At 35.5% G+C, this 18,536-nt stretch overlaps 1 protein-coding gene across 4 annotated transcripts in view; it reads right to left on the bottom strand.

Annotated features, from left to right (window-relative positions):
- Nucleotides 1-6,186: 6,186 nt before the first annotated feature.
- MXI1 (MAX interactor 1, dimerization protein) overlaps nucleotides 6,187-18,536 on the bottom strand; it is a 73,864-nt gene continuing 61,514 nt past the window's right edge. For all 4 annotated transcript variants that reach the window (XM_081267085.1, XM_081267086.1, XM_081267088.1 and 1 more), the window contains 3 exons: nucleotides 10,820-10,934; nucleotides 10,050-10,221; nucleotides 6,187-7,968 (listed from right to left, as the gene is read on the bottom strand). In XM_081267085.1, coding sequence (XP_081123211.1) covers nucleotides 7,805-7,968; nucleotides 10,050-10,221; nucleotides 10,820-10,934 — 451 coding nt within the window. In that variant the 3' untranslated portion in view covers nucleotides 6,187-7,804. The remainder of the gene's footprint in view (nucleotides 7,969-10,049; nucleotides 10,222-10,819; nucleotides 10,935-18,536) is intronic.

The raw sequence follows: 18,536 nt of genomic DNA, 5'->3' as shown, positions 1-18,536 counted from the left end.
ACAAGATGATGAAGTCTTTAGCTTTGACATGGTGATTAAGCCTCAAACTTGCACACAGAATTGCCACTAAAAAGAATTTTGATTATGGGATAAAGGTTTCAGTAAATCCTTAAGTATTCCTTCCATTAGACATTAAGAGTTGGATACTAAGGATTGCCTAGTTTTATTTTATTGGCTTGTGCTATGAATGGGGTATTCACAAATTTTTGCACAAGGGGAAAAATTGAAGTTTTTATTTCACAAATTTTAATTTCATTAGTAAATTGAGACTTTTAGGATGGCGGTAAGAAGTAGCATTCTTTTCCTTCCTTCAGACCCCAAAACAGGCATAGAGAAAAGGCTACTTAAACCTGAAAACTTAGAAATAAAAAATTTTGAAGTATATTATTATTCATCTTTTACCATTGTAACAAACATCTTTTAAATTTTTATTAGAGATTATTCAATCTTAAGATTGAGATTCAGTAGCTGCATGATTTTCCCATTGTAAAAACATCTGAAGAGCATAACTAAATAACCAGTAGTAGCCTTAAAAGATAACAAGATAATTATTTGAATGAAAATGCACTGGCAAGAAATTTGCTGTAATTATGTGACCCCAGTTATGTTTTTTATTGAGATTATCTTGTTATGTCTGTTGGGATAGTAGTTCACTTGGTGTTTGTACAGACAATACTGTTGGAACTGAGACTTATTCCTCCTTTAACCCTAAAGACCTTCCTTTCTGCATATGAATTTTCCTGGAAGGCTTTGCAATAGGATAGAGAAAAGGAATAAAAGTAACCATATCATAACAAGTATTTGTTTAGAAAATAGGAGCCATACAGAATAAGATCAGGACCTCTTGTGTCAAAGACCTGGATATGGCCCTTTTGAAAATCCTAGTGTCAGGAAGGAAGATGTTGGTGTCTCTGGACTAAACTGAAAGAACTTATGGGGAGATAATACCTGCCACAGTTCGATGCTGAAGTTGAGAAAATACTTAATGAGAAGCATGATAGCAATAGTATTTTTACAAATGAAAACATAAACTCTGTGTATTCTAAAATTGAATAGGAATCTTATCCTTATAGAGCTTTGTTATAAATTTAAATGTAGAATTTCTCCTGTCAAGAAAGGAGACTTGAAGCTCTGAAATGTAAAAATACCGATTTATGACTCCTGAGTAGGAATGCCTGCATATATCTTCTCAGAGTTTGACATTTCACTTCAGTTACCATTTCAAGAAATGAATGATCCGAACACTCCAAAAGTTAATAACCCAAATTTTAATAATTGTATAACTAATGCTATTAACATGTAGAAAGGTCAATAGGGCATATTGGAAGAGCAAGGATTCCTGACTCCCTATTTATTAGCTACTGTGTATAACTCCTCTGCCTCGTTTTTCTCCATAGAATGGACTTAATAATACCAGTTTCCCTGGGTTTTAAGAATTGAGTTAATATATGTAAAGAGCTACAGTGTCTGGCATATGGTAAGCACTATAGAAGAATCTGCCATTTACTGTAAAGTGGCAATGGTGAATATCTGATCTTTTTTCCCTTAATTTGAACAAGAGTTGTTCACATTGCAATGGATAATAATACCCACAATTTTAACTTATTACTGAAATGTTACCAAATTGCCAAGAAACATTAAATAAATCCTAGTAGAGGTTTAAAATTCTTCATATGAAAGCATGTTTCTTAGTGGGAAAGGGAGAAATTTATAATAAAAGTCACCCTTAATTCTTAAAGAGGAAATCTTGGGGTCTGGTTCCTATCCCAAACATTTCCAGGCCAAGGTACATGGTTTGACAAACACCATAGAGGATTCTGATGTGTTTCCTTTGCTGAGAACCATGTTTTTAGGTTAAATGTAAGAGAAGTTTGATTCTTGAAGAAAAATTCCATTTAGTGGCAGTTTTTTTAGTCTAGTTTTGAAAACTAGGCATCCAACGCAAAATACATTGATTATTCTAAAACTTCCATTTTTTTTTAAACTTGTTTTTGTCATAGTGAAAGGTGGTATGTCTGTTTTTATATGATGTAGTTTTAGTGCTGAGTATACCTCATTTATAAATAGCAAGGGAAAACATCAGGGGACAAAGGAAAATTTGATTTTTTTGTGATTGTGTGTCTGTAGATTATAATTTTATAGTTAAAATTAGAACTTTTATATGATGAAAAATAACATTTGTAAATTTAGCCAAAAATATATTTAAAGCTTTTAGCTAAATTGGATAATAACTAAAATACAAAAGAAGAATATCTATTTAAGCCAGCAAGGTTTTATATTTGTTAAAATCTTTAAAAGATTCAATAAATATCTGCTGAATTGTATTAAGTATTTGTATTATACTATGAAAGTCAGTATAAATAGCAGTTTATTAATTCGACAGTAAATATAAACGTTCTTTATATCTAGGATTTTTGAGTTCCAAGTTAAACAGAATTTTTACTGCAGTGGAGAGGAAGAGCATAGCAGGCCAAATAACAGGTAATTCTGTAGTTTTAAACACCAACCAAAAAAACCCCAATAATTGAATCCCTGTCATCCTGTATGATTTTTTTTTAAGCATATCTATCTGTATAAATAAGTTCTTAAGAGGTTCAGAAACCAGTATTAAAAGAGATGGGACAGCTTAAGAATGTTTTGGATTGGGTTAGAGTGAGTAGAAAAGATGACATAAGATGGAATTACATCTGTGTAGTTTTTCAGTTTTTTTCCCCTGACTTTTCAACTTATGTGTAAAGGTGGTTCTTTTGTGGCCTTTAGTGGGATAAAACAGATCTGAGAATTAATAGTGGGTTTGTAGTGATTGACAGCTTAACTAGCTAAAAAAATCTCAAATTTTGGATACTCAATTTATCATTCAGTTCCCAGGCAGTAAAAACTAGACATTTACTTCTTTTATACTTCATTAGTTGATTTTATGAAACCACTCAAGTCACAGAGATTTTTAAAATTGTCATTTGTTTCCCCAGTTAGTCTTTTTTTTTTTTTAAAGCAAAGCTAAAGGAGCCATTCTTAGGAGGAGGAAAAGTTTGAAGAGCTACTTTTTCCAAGTTGGGACCCCAAATCATGGTTATTAATTTGCTCTTTGATTTCCCTTTCTTGGTGAAACTGATGTGCTTTTGTTTTTTCCCTTTCAAGCCCTGTACTTACTTTAGCAAGATGCAGTGAATTTGTGACCCAAGAAAGAATTCAGGCTTGGAGAAAACTTGATTCCATATCCTGAGAAACTAGAGTTGAAGCCTGAGATCTACAAGCTAGGCTAGTCTTTAATAGATGGTAATTGTCCAGTTGTTCATTGCTCAGAAGTAGCAGGAAGGAAGAGTAAGTATCCCTTTGGTTCTTTTGCCTGGAGTGTTTTTTTTTTTTTTTCCCCCTCCAAAAGTGCTGTCAGGTTAGTTGACCTAGCTTTCAGAAAGTGTGATGCGTTACTAATTTAGAAACAACTGACCTCTTAAATTTATATTCTTTTAATACACATTTTAGAAGTACTTTATGGCTTTTGTTATATTTTTGCAATGCTATTCTTTGCCCTGGTGTGAACATCTAAAATAAATATCCCAATTATTGCCCTACCAAGAAAAACTTTTTAAGCATTCCCCATGGCAGGGAGCAAAAGAATTGAGGGACTAGAAACATTTCCAAAATTACAGTAGATTAATTGGGAGTATTTTAAGTGCATTTCATTTGAGTCATTTTTCACAATCATGACTTGGAAGAAATATAAAACAACCAAGAGTAGAATCCTCATCCAGTACATCTTGTTCAAACTACACTGTATCAAAGAATCAGACATAGTCCACGAGAAAAGCAGTTTCCTACTATCTGGACCATGGGCCAAGAAGATAGCTACTGATTTTTACTTGGCAAGGTCAGCACTAAATATTAACTAGGACACTCATTTTCAGAGGTTTATAGTATGCAGTATGATGTTAGTCCATAAAGACCAGATAATCACTAAAAGTTGATGACACATTAATCTTATAAAGCCTTTATTTAAGAAATTTTATAAGATGATCAAAAGTCAAGCCAGGAATAAATGCCTATAGTTCTAGCTATTTGGGAGTCTGAGACAGGAGGATCACTTGAGCTCACAAGATCCAGACCAGCTTGGGCAACATGGTGAAACACTATCTCAAAAGAAAAGTACTACTACCATGGAATTGTGTTAATAGTAGACACTGAGCAAGTTATTTTCAGGGATGGAAGTGTAGCTCGGTGATAAGAGTATATTCCTAGTATGCATGAGGCCTTAGGTTCAATCCCCAGCACCACAATTTTTTGGGTACTTGGGATTGACCCCGGGGGTGTCTTACTATTAAGCTACAGCCTCTCAGACAGGGTCTCCATTGCTAAGGCTGGCCTTGAATTTGGCAATCTTACTGCCTCAGACTTCTGAGTCACTGGGATTATAGCCATGTGCCACCACACCTGAGCTAAAATTCAGTATTAAGGAAATTAGAAGATTGCATTCATCAGAAAAAGTAGAGAAGTATATATACCTCCTATGGATGGAGGTACTTATTCACATGGATTTTAGGAGTAGGGTGATAAGTTGCATGTATCAGCGGAATCCTTATGTTTCAAGATGAAGATAGTATTTATAGCAACTTTTCAGGGAGGCAACAGGCTCCATGAAGAGACTGAATAACTTGCTCAGTGTCTACTAAATGTTATAATGGGATTAAATGTAATTAAAACCCTTGCTTTTCCCCCACTATGCTACATTTGGTAGGTGTGTTGGAATCTGACTTTGATTTAAGAATATTTAGGTGGAAGGATAATAAAAAACAGGGGAAAAGCAGCTGTTTAGTCAAGCGAAGGAAAAAAGCTTCTCAAAATTCCTAAAAGGCTAAACAGTTTCTTTAGGAGACAGGAACCAGGAGGCAGTATGGCCTTAGAGTAAGGAGCTTGGCCTTAACAATTCTCATTGCCTTTTAAAACCCCTTCATGATTCTAAAAACAGGTATTGCCATATAGACATTGTCATGGGAACTAGAAAAAGCATTTTTTCTGTATTTTCATATCTGTGCTAGTCTGAGTCAATGACTTCATTAGAATCCTTTGGTAATATAAGGATCACTCAACAAGCATTTTACTAAAAGATCCTAAATAAGATTAATGAGGGTTAAGGCATCAAATGGGAACATGGAGACTTTTCAGTTTGCATAATGCTATAGTCAAAGGGATTCTCTAAAATGTTTCAAAATCAGATGAGGATGACAAATGTTTGTGTGACCTACTTGAAGCAGTTACTGGGTACCTGCAGTTAGGTTATGTAAAAATAGATGTTTAAATTTTAGAACAGAAGAGTGATTAAATTTCAAATTGGTATTAATTCTGGACTTCTGACATAGTACCAATGTAAACATTTGGGAGACAGTTGTGACTACTCATCCATATTTTTGCCTTCATGGAGAAGGGTATTTGTTAGAAAATAATTCTGGTATTCTTTATTCAGTTTTTGTTTCTTGTGTTAAATTTTGTGTCTTCATTTGTCTTTTAAAAAATTAATATTTCTTACTCATACAATCTATCCATATCCTCCACCCCCACAAAAGGCAAACCAACCAGGGAAAGAAGAGTTTAGGGGCAAATGAAATATGTACTATAGGTTTGTACAGCCCATTATCCTGTACACATACAACAAAATGGCAGCCCCTCAAGTCTGCCTGAATGTTGTCCCAAATTCCAGCCCTATGCCAAAGATGCCAGTGAATGCCATGGGAATAACAAAAGTCATTGGCTTCCATTTACTTTCCATGGTAATTTTAGTACAATCTTAAACTCTCACTTGGGAAAGTCAAAAGTAAGCAAATATATAGAGCAATATCTTGACCTAGCCAGGAATAATTATAAATGAAACTAGAAACAGTTTACTTGGGCCACAGAAATGAATCTGTTTTGTCATGTTTTTCATTAATTCCCAGCACCTGAAATGTAGCAAGTCCTAGTACTGGGTTTTAAAGGCATGCAGTTTTCAAACACATCTATTTCAGAGAATTTCTTCCACTCAAACACAGCACAATCAAGGAAGATTTGGGGGAGCACAAGAACAAGTGAGTATATATTATATATATATGCTGAGATCTTATGTATGACCAAGATGGTACACTCCATATAAAAGTTGTGAATGCTGTTTAAGTGTTACTCACAAAAGAATAGTCTAACATTAACACACAACTCAACTGCACTGCTAAATATGGTTGTCTTTATTTTCTTTTTCCTTGCCCAGCCCTATCTAAACATAAAATAAAACTACAGGACTGAAATTAACAACCCATTAAAATCAGCAATAAGTTATGAAAATCATAAAGCTTTTTTTTTTTTTAAGTAATTAAGGGTAGTTAAATTATTTAAAGTATACAAAGTCCAAACAGCTGGGGGTAAGGTTTCCAGGAAGGCTTCCCAGGGTAAGAGAGAGGACCAAAGGAAAACCTTGCAGTTTGAAAGACAAAGGGAACACATGACATCAAAGTGCAGGCTAGAAATTTCACTTCGAAGAAAATAACATTTCTGGAAACATTTATAAGAGCAACAATAGCACCTGCACAGGGGGACTGTGAAGAAGACTGCTTGTAGAAAATGGAAGCAAATCTTTACATTAAAATGAGACAAGTGCTGAACTTAACTATGTTAACTATGATAGTGTGTCTACTATGGATATCAGATGGTTAAAAGCTGGTAAAAGGTAATGATTCTAAAAGAAAACAAAAACAGCATTGACCTTTTTTCTACCTAGCCCAGACCTCATTCATTTTGTGCACTATAAAGAGTGAGGTGTGAGGTGTTTTATCATTATCAAATGCTGCATCAAAATAGATGATTTTTCCCATGTGTTTTTCCACTATAAAAGACATCTATGTTTACTTATGGACAAGCTTTAAAAAGATGTCATTTTGGTTTTCAACACATATAAACAGTTATCAAAATCTCAAATAAAAATGCTGCCGTGGCTCAGACCTTGGCCTGCTAATCTGCGTGCACAACTCTTCTGACCCATGCAGACACAGGCACATGGAGCTTTTTCCTTTTGGCTCCCCAATCCATACTCATAGGCCTTGTGTGATAGAGGCTGTCATGCATGGACTGCCCCCATGCAGCCCTTAGGCCGCGGGCTGTCGAGATGGCAGTTGGGTGCCCTAGTGCTAACAATGCAGGATAAGGTTAGCTTGTTTAGCATGGAATCCAACAGAAAGCTGAGCTGCATGATGATCCCTTTCAAAAGGCTTCATGGGAGTCTCTCCTTTTGTAGAGCATGAAATGAGTTTGGGTTTGTTTCATTTTTGTTTTAAAGAATTGATCATCCACAGGCTTCATGATAAACTGTCCCAGGCTGAGTTTTAATAGCTCCTTAGCTATCCAAGATTAATGCCTGATTATCTTTTCTTTACTACAGGTTTGATTTTTTTTTCTAGGGCCATAGAGCTCAGGAAGGGTTCATAATCCCATCTTTAAATGTGTCTACTCAACGTAGTATGAGCAAACTAGAAAAAGAGGATGGAATCTCCAGTGTCCTCTTTGAAATCAATTAGATCAAATCAAGATAATTTCACACAAGTTTTCCATTGCCATTAGAAATTGTGATTTTTCCAATGTGAATATTCTGAATATATTTGTTCTGCTGGGGAGGCTCTACCCCACTTTTTGCTAAGTTATTTGCTTAAATACAGGTCTTCTGACCCTTTGTTCAAGTATAGTTTTGTTTAGCTTTATAGAGGAGACTGCATCATGAACCCAATTTAAGAGATTGTACTGAATTGGCCCAGTGAATATTTTGCCCTGCACTGTTATGTCATGCTGGGTTCTAGGAAGTGAACGAAAGTTTGACACTGGCACTGGAGTAACCCTCATCACTCCCAATACTCTGCAGGCTGCTGTGGTCATCAATGTCACTGATGCTGGTGGTACTTATATTGTCCACTTCTCCATGGGAGAACTCTGTGCTTTCAACATCCACTTCAATCTCCTCTGCCAAAGGGGAAAAAAAAAAAGAAAAACATTAATAATCTACTCTATGTGCACCTTCAAAAATTAAAAGGCATGAGGAAAAGTGGCATAAAACAAAAGTTATACAACCGGTTTTTTTATCAGTGAGCTTTGGAGAACAGAGAAACTGAAGATCAAAGAAATACTTTCTGTACAGGGGAATCTCTGGTATACAATGGTGGTCTTAATTTGGGCAGCAAGTTTACTAAAACCCTATTGACGCCAGTCCGTCTGGACCTCCCACCAATCTGGGAATTATTAATTAATATTAAAAGATCCCAACCCAAGTGGTTTAACAACATCTGTCTTACATTAAACCAAAAACTAATTCTCAGTGTTGTTTACTAATCAGGGTTGACTAGCAGAGGGGGAACACAAACCTAAAAACAGACTAGGGGCTGAAGGTATAGCTCAGTGGTAAAGCACTTGCCTAGCATGCACAAAGCCTGATTCCAATACTGGAAGGAAAAGAAAATAGCAAATTAGAAAATCTACTCATTCAAGCCTTTGGAGATACCATTTTACAGATAGTTTTACAGACTTCAAAGGTTCATAGTGAAGATATTTTGCTATTTAGTAATTAAAATAAGCCATTTGTTATAAAGTAGATTTTTAAGGGATTTGTCTTTAATTTTCTTGCACCAAATATAGTTTGAAGTTCTCGCCTCCTCCCTTGTCTTTTCGGTTTGTTAGGGATGAAACCCATAGTCTTGTACATGGTAAGTGGTCTGCCACCGAGTTACATTCTCAGCCCCAAATATAGCTTGAAATAAAGACCTAAAGCTTAAAATAAGTCTCTGAATTATAGTGAGATCTACAGGATTACAGGAAAGGCATTTTGGGTGGTGGTATTTAACTTCAAAAATCCAAACAAACCCTTAAGCACGTATATGATGTCTATATAGACCTTGTCAAATACTACATATACTATCACCAATACATTATAACAACAATACACAGTTTAAAAATAAAAGTTAAAAATTGTTTTATCCAATAAGGGCTAGAATAAAAATAGGATTTTCCATTCCTCTATGACAAACTCTAAATATGTGTTTCATATTTGAATTAGATGAAACAAGAATGACAGAATGTTGACATCTATTATAACTGAATGATGAGTACATGAGAGTTAATCTATTTTCTCTATTTTTGAATATTTTGGAAATTTCCTTAAAAAGGGCAAAACAAAAAAAAAAAGACTTAAAAACTTAGTGTCACCTGTATAATATTTTAGAATGTTTTAGATTTCATTAATTCTGTTTTCTCAAATTTAAGGCTCAAAATCATCAAGGTTCACCTCAGGATTTTCTATTATGGTATAAGGCCTGAGCTATAAAGTTCAGACTGTTTCTTTTTTGGCTGACTTCTTTTCTATAATTCTGCCAAAGACAAATGTTTGAGGACAGGCAGAAAGAGTAATGAAGGATGTGGTACTTTAAAATATACATTAAGAAATTAATATCACCAGTAATAAAACATAATTCAGTATTTTTCTGAAACAATGAAATGAAGGGCACAACATCACTTAAGTGATATTTCTTGCCCCAATTCAATAATTTTAAAACTTCAGACAAACTCAAATTGAGGAATACTGTATAAAAAGATTGGCAAATACTCCAAAATATTATGGTCATGAAAGAAAGACTGAGGAATAGCTAATGCAACAGGGAACGCTGCATAGGATCCTAGACCAGACAAAGGATACCAGTGGGAAAAACTACTAAATTTTGAGTAAAGTCTGCAGATTACTTACTAGTATTATGTCAGTTTAATTTCCTGGTTTTAATAACTCTATTATGGTTATATAAGATGTTAACATAAGAGAAAACTGAGTTAAGGAGGGTGAGGGCCCTATAATTTTCTACAGAAAACTTTAAAAGTATTTCAGAATGAAAATTAGGTAGGTAGGTAGATATTACATAGTTCACACAGGCAGAACTATACAATGTTGTGAATACATAAAATGTCAGTGTTGGCTAAAAAGAAAGCAAATACAGTGTGCCTCCCTAAATCCAGATACAGAGATGCTTAGTATTTCATTAGAGAAAAGGCACACTGCCTACCTCGCTCTGAATCAGAACGATCTGAAGAAATAGTTGATCCAATGCTGTCCATTCGTATTCGTTCCATTTCTTGAGGACCCTGCAGCTGTTCCAGTCGCCGCTTTAAAAATCTCTGTTCTCGTTCCAAGTTCTCAAGCTGGTGCTGGCTTTTCCTTTCAGCTTCTTCAAGTTTCTAGGATGATGAAATGATATTTACATTGTGGATAGTACAATACAAACATTAACTTATTTCTACCTGATATCTTAAAAGATTTCTTCTTTGGCTGAGAAAACAAGTGAATATACAAGTGTCTGCATATATAAAAACATATAAATTCATATTTTTAAACATCAAAAGAGTCCTGTCTTATTTGTGTATGACTGCATATAAACAAGACAGAATTTTAAAAGTCTGTAAAGTAATCTCTATAAAGGCCAGACTTCCTCTGCAGTGTGGTATTTGATGGAAAAATACTGAAGGACACAGTCAAATGAAGTCATCTCCACCAGAGGGCACAATGGTCTTCCTTGTAGATATCACAAGAGTAATTGTTATTTTTCTAGCATTCTCAGATCTTCAAATGGCCACACTGTCAAAACAATTTAGTTTTATCAGGTTATGTTGCTCCACTCAGACAGATTAGGTGATCAATTTTTAAAAAGATTTCTTTTAAGGTCAGTTATTAAGGAGGGCATGGTGAGCCAGCTAAAGTATATGAACAGGAATCATTGGTAATAACTAAACCAGGACCCAGAGAATCATGTGCAAATCTGAAAGTAAAAACTCTCACCTTGATGTGTGCTTTGGCTTTATTGAGCAAACCAAGTGTTGTGTGCCTGGTGCAGTCTGGTCCTAGTGGAATCAGAACTTTTAAGCGTTCTAAACACAGGCGCAGATGAGCTCGTCTGAGACCCAAAAAAAAAAAAAGTCAAATGAGCACAACCTGAAATATTTTACTGGAAACAGCATAAAACCTATTTTAAGAAAATAATTTGGGATTATTCAGCCTATAAACGATTCTTCAAAGTATCTGCAAGTATAGAGGTGTCTGCATTTCAGTCCCTCCCATTTCCATTGTAGTCTGAAGACACCAGTCACTTCATACTATCCCCAATGGTAATCTGTCAAGAGACAGTTTTATTTTTTAGTCTACCTTATAAACTGTCAACTGTATTAATGTGGAATACTAATAATACAACAAAAAGTACTTGATTTTGAATGCCTAAAACCATGCACTAGAACAGGGGTTTTCAGATAGAGTACCCCCAAGAAGTATAAAATGCACACAAGTTTCCATTTCCCCTCATCTTTTAATTATACAAATACAACCCTACCTCTCTGCATTTATACCCACCCTACAGAGTGTTACGTGTTGTCATTATGCATTATGCTTAACCAAATGAACTTCCTGATCCTCAACCATTTCTCACTTAAATAGTTCCCAGTTTCCTATCCATGTACAAGAAGAGCTCATTAGCTTTTATTTTTCTCTCTTCCTCTCTTTCACTCCTTAACTCTTCTATACAAGAAAATAGATGATAATTCTTTACTGAAGTCACTGCATCCTCAAATGCATCTATCTTATGGAAAAGTCAGGGAAAGTTTTTTCCTGGGAATGCTAGGAAAGCCTCATGGATTTATCTTCCTCCCTGTGCTCTAATAGAAGCCATGATTGTGATGATGAGAATGACTACCTAGTTTCATCCTAAAACAGTATCTGTTCTTTTTTTTTTTTTTTAATATTTATTTTTTAGTTCTCGGCGGACACAACATCTTTGTTGGTATGTGGTGCTGAGGATCGAACCCGGGCCGCACGCATGCCAGGCGAGCGCGCTACCGCTTGAGCCACATTCCCAGCCCCCAGTATCTGTTCTTATCTTTGGTTCTGTGCTTCTTAAAACATAATTCAGTAGTTAACAGATATGGGAAAAAATACGCAAATGTATTCATAATTCCCCTTAACTTGTTGAGAGAGCTGTAAATGAAATATTTAGCAACTAATTTAGCTGTACTGGGAACAAAACACACTCTCATCATTTTCTTCTCAGAGAGGACCAAAATGGGTTTACTAGCTCTGTCAAAAAATATTCTATTTCTTAATACACAAGAAATAAAAAGTGAAATACCCAAATGCTAGCAATGTTAAAAGGTAGAAGAAGGCAATAAGCAGCCAATTATGTCACTGACAAGGATGATTAAAGGTAGTGAAGTCAGGGGTTTGACTGATGAACTGTCAAGATTCTTATAGTGCCCACTAGTCTAGCTACAGTTAAAGATCTTTTAAGACTTTCCATTCCAAATCTATTGCACTCATCATCTCAAGTTTAATATTTGGCTCAAGGCTGTGCTGACATACTTGATGTGGATAAAGGCATGTTTTTATTTTCTCTGAATTAAAGGTGTATCAATGGAGTCCCCTTAAGATATTTAATAATTTTTAAAGTCATTATGCTCCTCTGCTATGCTACCCAAATCTCTTTAAAATGAAGAATTTCACATGATCAGACTGCTCTAGATGAGCAGATCAAAAACAAAAACCATATACAAAGTAAAAACTGCCTTTATATTCTTCATTAGGATTATTATGGCATATGCCAAACAAGTGCACTCATATAAGACTGTAGGATGGAGAGAGAGACTGGTGGTTCTCTGCTAATTAAAGGCTCAGCTCTGGATTCAGCCTTATTTTTTTGCACATAGTACCTTGCCACAAGAACAGCTCTGACAATTTTGTTCAAATTTCTAATTTCAGAAATCTGGTATATAATTGTTTCTCATACTTTAAGAAACTTCTGACTCCTTACTATAGTTTCATATCAAGAATAAAAAGGGTGGGTCAATTTTCTGTTTTGTTAGACTTATTGAAACCTACACGTAACATTACAGTCTTTTTTCTTTCTTTTAAACATTATTTGTGTACTTATTAAATGACTTTTGTGAACTCGGCATTGTTCCAGGTATCTGCTTGAGGGAGAAGAGTATAAAGTGAACTTTTAAGAGTTTATAAGCAGACTACAACATGAAACATACTATTTGTTTAGTATCATTCTGAAGTAAGTTGTGTAGATATCAAGGGCAACACACTGAAAAAGTGGAGACATTCCAAATGAAGGGGACAGACTTGTAAAGGAGGCTGAAACTTGACTTTGGATTTGAAGGATGTTGAACTTCTCTATGAAGAAGAAAGTATTTTCCATGTAATTAAAAGAGAATGAAAGGACTTAGGTTTATAGTTGGAAAATAAATTTAAATCTAAGATTTAAAATACCTGTTTCATTCATTCAAGAGAAAACAACTTAGTTGGCATTCTATAAGGAAGATCAGCTAAGTTGAACTGTCTGGTGACCTTCAATAAATTACTTTGAAATTTATTAAGTAATAAATCAGGAGCCAAGACCAAAGGAGTAAAGGCTTAAATAATGCTTAAATGAACTGAAAAGTCAGAGTCCCCTTTAAAAAAAAAATCTGTTTTATTAGACACTCCTGAACATTTCTTCAGTTATTTAATTGTAAATCTGCTCTTTAAGATACAGCTTACACTAAGAAAACACCCTGAGAAGACTTATCTCACAAAGGCCAGGGATGCCATTCTCCATACTTTGCAAATACAGTTCTCCAAAACAGACACTGGCTTGAAGGATGAGCAGTAAGTGATGTTTGCTCTTCTAAGGGAAGAGGTCTATTTGTGGGAGCTAAGTATAATTTCCTTCAGTGTTTATACTTATAAATGAAACAGGCATTTGGAGAGTAAAAATAACAAAGGGTTAATGGCAGCTGAAAGTCAGTAGCTGATCAGGTGGGAGCCACACTTTTCAGAACACGATTCATAAAATACACTTTCCACTTGTGTCTATGTGCCACTTAGGCAAAGGCATCCTTCAAAGAGCAATGGATATAAATCGCAAAGAGTTAAATCATATTCTCCTTGTTGTGTAAGTTTTTTCTCTCCAACAAATTCCTAGAAGAAGAAATGTATGGCAAATTACTCTTCCCTTACCATGGTGCTGCTCTCTACACTTTACCCTATAGTCTCCCTGCTGTTAACCAGATTGCAAGCTTAACCACCAATGACCTAGAAAGGCATATCTTTTGATGCCATCTGGCCTTTTCTTTTCTTGTCTTCATTCTCATGTGACTGGTAGCTCAGGATCCTCCTGTATGGGGTTGCCAAATCATGGGCTGTACGACTTTGGGGAAAAGAAAGCAGACAAGAAACAAAGAAGAAAAAAGCTTGGTTTGGTTTGAAAATCCTTATTTACTGAGAAAAGATAACATGCAAGTATCATACAATGTTTTTCAAGTCTCCAGAGCTGACACAGAGAATAGGCATGGTCCTGCACTTGACATTATAAGATTGATGGAACCAAACTTAATGGAAAATTACTTTTAAAAAAAAATTTAGCCCCCTGGTTAGCATTTACTTAACTTTTATTTAGCACACAGGTATTCTTTTAAACACATGGAGAGCTCAATAAAAGCTATAAAAGCCAAAATCATTCCTAAATTAGTATGAGTGATAGTAAAGCAAAATTAGGATTAGATACTGTAGCAAGAAGGTGACCTATGAGAAAACTCAAGTCTCTTGGCGGGGGCGGTGTTGCTAGAGAATGGAGAGATACTAATGTTCTTTTATTTTCAAAGACAATATGAAGGTTGTTTTAAAATGAGATTCAAAAGTGGGTTTTATCCAGGGAAAAGGCAATTTGCAGTTACTAACCCTGTTAAGTGCACATACCTTTAGAAAGGACAAGCCCTTATGGGAAAGAGAACAATTAAAGTCTGTTTGCTTTTTGTTTGAGTAGAGTGGGATCATTTTTCCCTAAAGGAACCAATGTTGCTTTTGGTCTCAAATCCTATAAATATACTGCCAAACTGATGTATCATAGAATAATGAAGGGAAATGATTTTGCTGTAAAATGGCCCCTCGTAGCAGCTATAATATTTTAAAGCACAGGTATATCAATCTATAAGAAGCACACGTTGTTGTGGGAGAAGAAAGAATTTCCTTTCAGGGTGGAAAAAAAAAACAACATACAAACTGCAAGCATCATATGACTATGCTTTTCAATTCTTAAATGTTGTCAACTTGCCTCTGGAAACTCTAATCCCCCTAACCCAACAATAAGAAATCTAACCCTTGCCCACCCCACAAACTGTTTATTGGCTGATGCTGCTGGAGGCACAGTCCTGCACTGGAACTTGCTCGCCTTTCATTCCTCCACTACAGGATACCAAGACTTTGCCAAGTAACTAAATCAAAATGGAAAACAAGTCAAGTGATAGGGACAGAGCTTGTATTTTCCTCTCTGCTGAATGTTACACAATGGCCTGTAAGTCCTCCCATGAGCCACATTCTTCAAAGCTGTGGTGGCTTGTGGCCAGGTTTCTCAACTCCCCACAAACATACCCCTGCACGCACATGACAGCAGCTAGCTGCTTATCCTGAATACCAAAGTTTTTCTAAAATTTAGTTTATGTTGAGAATATTATAAAACTCTCCAAAGATACACACACACAGCCTGACTTTTATGTGAAACATGGATCCAGATAGGTCAAACACTACACTGTTCATGAATTTTAATTACTAAAACATACATGATCACATTCTATTGTTCAGCTTTTTCTGTTTATGAAATAAGCTAGATAAGCTATTCCTATAAAATGGTATTTGATAATTATATGTTTCACCTAAAACTTACAGATTATCTACTTCACAGAAAATAAACAGACTATTAACTCCCAGGTAGTAACTTGGCAAGTGACATTTTTCCCTAGCGTCAGACTTGACTATGGTAGTCATGGGACTCAATAACAACAAATAAAAACAGGAGAGTAGCTTGGACCCTCTTCACTTTTCAAACTGAGACCCTCTTCTCACTTTTCAAAAGGCAGCTGATTTCACTTAATATTCCTCTTAATTGGTAACTTGTATAATAACCAAATTGGAGTATCAAGTATCATAATGAAGTTGCAAATTACATAATGTATGCTACATTATGGTCCAATAATATAAATTTTTCTATTGTACCATTATTAACCTCAGCATGAAAGGGTTCATCTATATACAAAATAAGAATTAAAATCAGTTGAAATATGTGTTATTGGCTGATGCCGCTGGATGCACAGTCCTGCACTGGAACTTGCTCGCCTTTCATTCCTCTGGGAAAACTTTTTAAAATGACTTTCTCTCAAAAAATCTAAACAGTTCCAAAGGCTGGCTATGTATACCCCTAGGAGTATCTATCACTAAGACAGAGGGTATTTGAAGTCATAAGGTTAAATAAGGTATCTTTTCCAGAAGTCATCATTTTCCCAGATTAGGAAGAAAAACACTATTTTACATAAAAGCAGACACAGAAAATGCAAAATGTTCACTTGTTAATTAATTTATTCATTTCTTTTGCAGTCCTGGGAACTGAATTCAGGGCCTCACATATGCTAGGCAAGCAATGAGTTACATTGCCAGCCCTTTTTTATTTTGAGACAAGGTCTTGCTAAGGTGCTCAGGCTAGCCTCAACTTGTAATCCTCCTACCTTAGCCTCTAAGTGCCTGGGATCATGGGCATGTGCCACTGTGCCCAGAAAAATACACTTTTAAAATAAAAGAAGGCTTCAAATAAATTCCACATTATTTCATACCACATTTCTGGAACTCCAGAAATCTATGTTCATACTGCTAGATCAAATTACTACAGATCACTATTAAAGCTTTGAACTTCAGAACACCATATATGACTTACAGCTAGAATTATGTCCCCCAAATTTGGAGAGAAGGGACAAGGGAGCAGGGATGAGGGAATATAGGAAAGGAGAGGGCAGTAGGGAGAAGGAAAAGGAAGAAACCTTTGAATACTTAGTAAATTCATAATGATGAAATTGTAGTCGTTTTTTTTCTCAAACTACATGGTTTCCCAGTAGGTTGAAATATTAAGTCTTTACAACTCAGACATATAAAGAACATGAAGTGTCACTCAGTCAATAACAGTGATCACCAATAAACAACCCCAACCTATTATGCCACTGAGCTAGATGCTATGAAGATTTTTAAAGTTGCCAGTAGTAATCTTTACCTGTTTGAAGATTATAATTTTGCTCTCTGCTTCCTACAGTCTCATTCCCATTACTCATACCCTTACAAACCTCTTCTACAATCAAATGTGCTTTCTAATTGCGAATTACCTGGAATGCCCTTCTTTCCACTCTCTTCCTGATGGCATCTAACACATTTGTCTGCCCACAGACAAATTAATGTTTCTTCCATGAGACCTTCCTTGCCAGACTCCTTCCTCAGATAATTAATACTTGATTTTTATACTAATCACACTGTATTTTAATCAATACATACTTTTATTGCATTGCTTATTTTTAATCATTTCCATTTTCTCAACACCAAAGAGACTGACTAGCACACAATGGGAGGAAGAGCTGTTAACATAATTTCTAATGGATGTTTCTAGAACTCTTCAACTTACCAAAGTTGAGGTAACAATCAATACTGTTATCTCTAAACAGTATAATCAGATGCCAGGTCAGCATTTGGGAGAGATGTGCTTATGAATCTGTTATTTCTGAAGTAGCTGAGGTCACCAATGAATGTTAAGGTGAGCCATATCAAAGGTATCTACATGTAGAGCAACTGACAGTCTCCAACTGAATCCTGATTAGAGATGACAACTCTTTTGTGTGTGTTTGGTGGTGAGGACTGAACCCAGAGTCTTGCACCTGCTAAGCAAGTGCTCTACCACTGAGCTACATTCCTAGTCCCAAGTCCCAGTCCTCTTGGCACCTTATTTTGAACTGTAGCCATTACAACAAAATGACTTTATTATTAAAGTATTTAAAATGATAAAAACTACAATAATAATGCCAACTGAAATTAATTCAAAAGGAATTTTCTTACAATTTTCTTTCAACTTTTTGGCCTTAATGGGCCTCCAAAATTGGGCCTGGTGGCACATGCCTGTAATCCCAGCAACTTGTGAGGCTGAGGCACAAGGATGGCAAGTTCATGGCCAGTCTGAGCAACACAGAGAGACCTGTCTTTAAAAAACAAAAACAGGCCTCCTAACATGTAGAATATTTGACCTGACCTAAAAGTTTGGCACGTTCCAGCTGTTGTTCAAGAAGTAGTGACCATATTAAGTATAATGGCAGAAGGCAATCACTAAGGAAAAAATAGAGAAGAACCAGCTAAGAAAACCAAGGTATGAGAGGGAATTCTAAAAAGAAATACTCCACAGTCAGAAACTACTGTATGGACAAGCTTACAAGATCTCTGGACTGCTGTTCATTTGACAACTGTAGTGTAGAGAATATATAAGTAATTTTTTATTGTCCTATATTCATCTCTGAGGAGGACTTCATTTCTGACAGCATCATTTGAAAATAATAATTAAAACTGTGTCCCAAAAGCATATATTCTTCACTAGAACCTCCTACAAGGAACATAAAGTGACTTAAATTGCTCCACTGATGTCCATTCTGTTTTAAATTTAGTTTCTATATAT

Source organism: Spermophilus citellus, assembly GCF_964194105.1.
Source record: "Spermophilus citellus genome assembly, chromosome: 15".
Classification (NCBI taxonomy): Eukaryota; Metazoa; Chordata; class Mammalia; order Rodentia; family Sciuridae; genus Spermophilus; species Spermophilus citellus.
The sequence above is the reverse complement of the archived record's forward strand: the minus strand, read 5'-3'. Positions and strand labels throughout refer to the sequence as shown.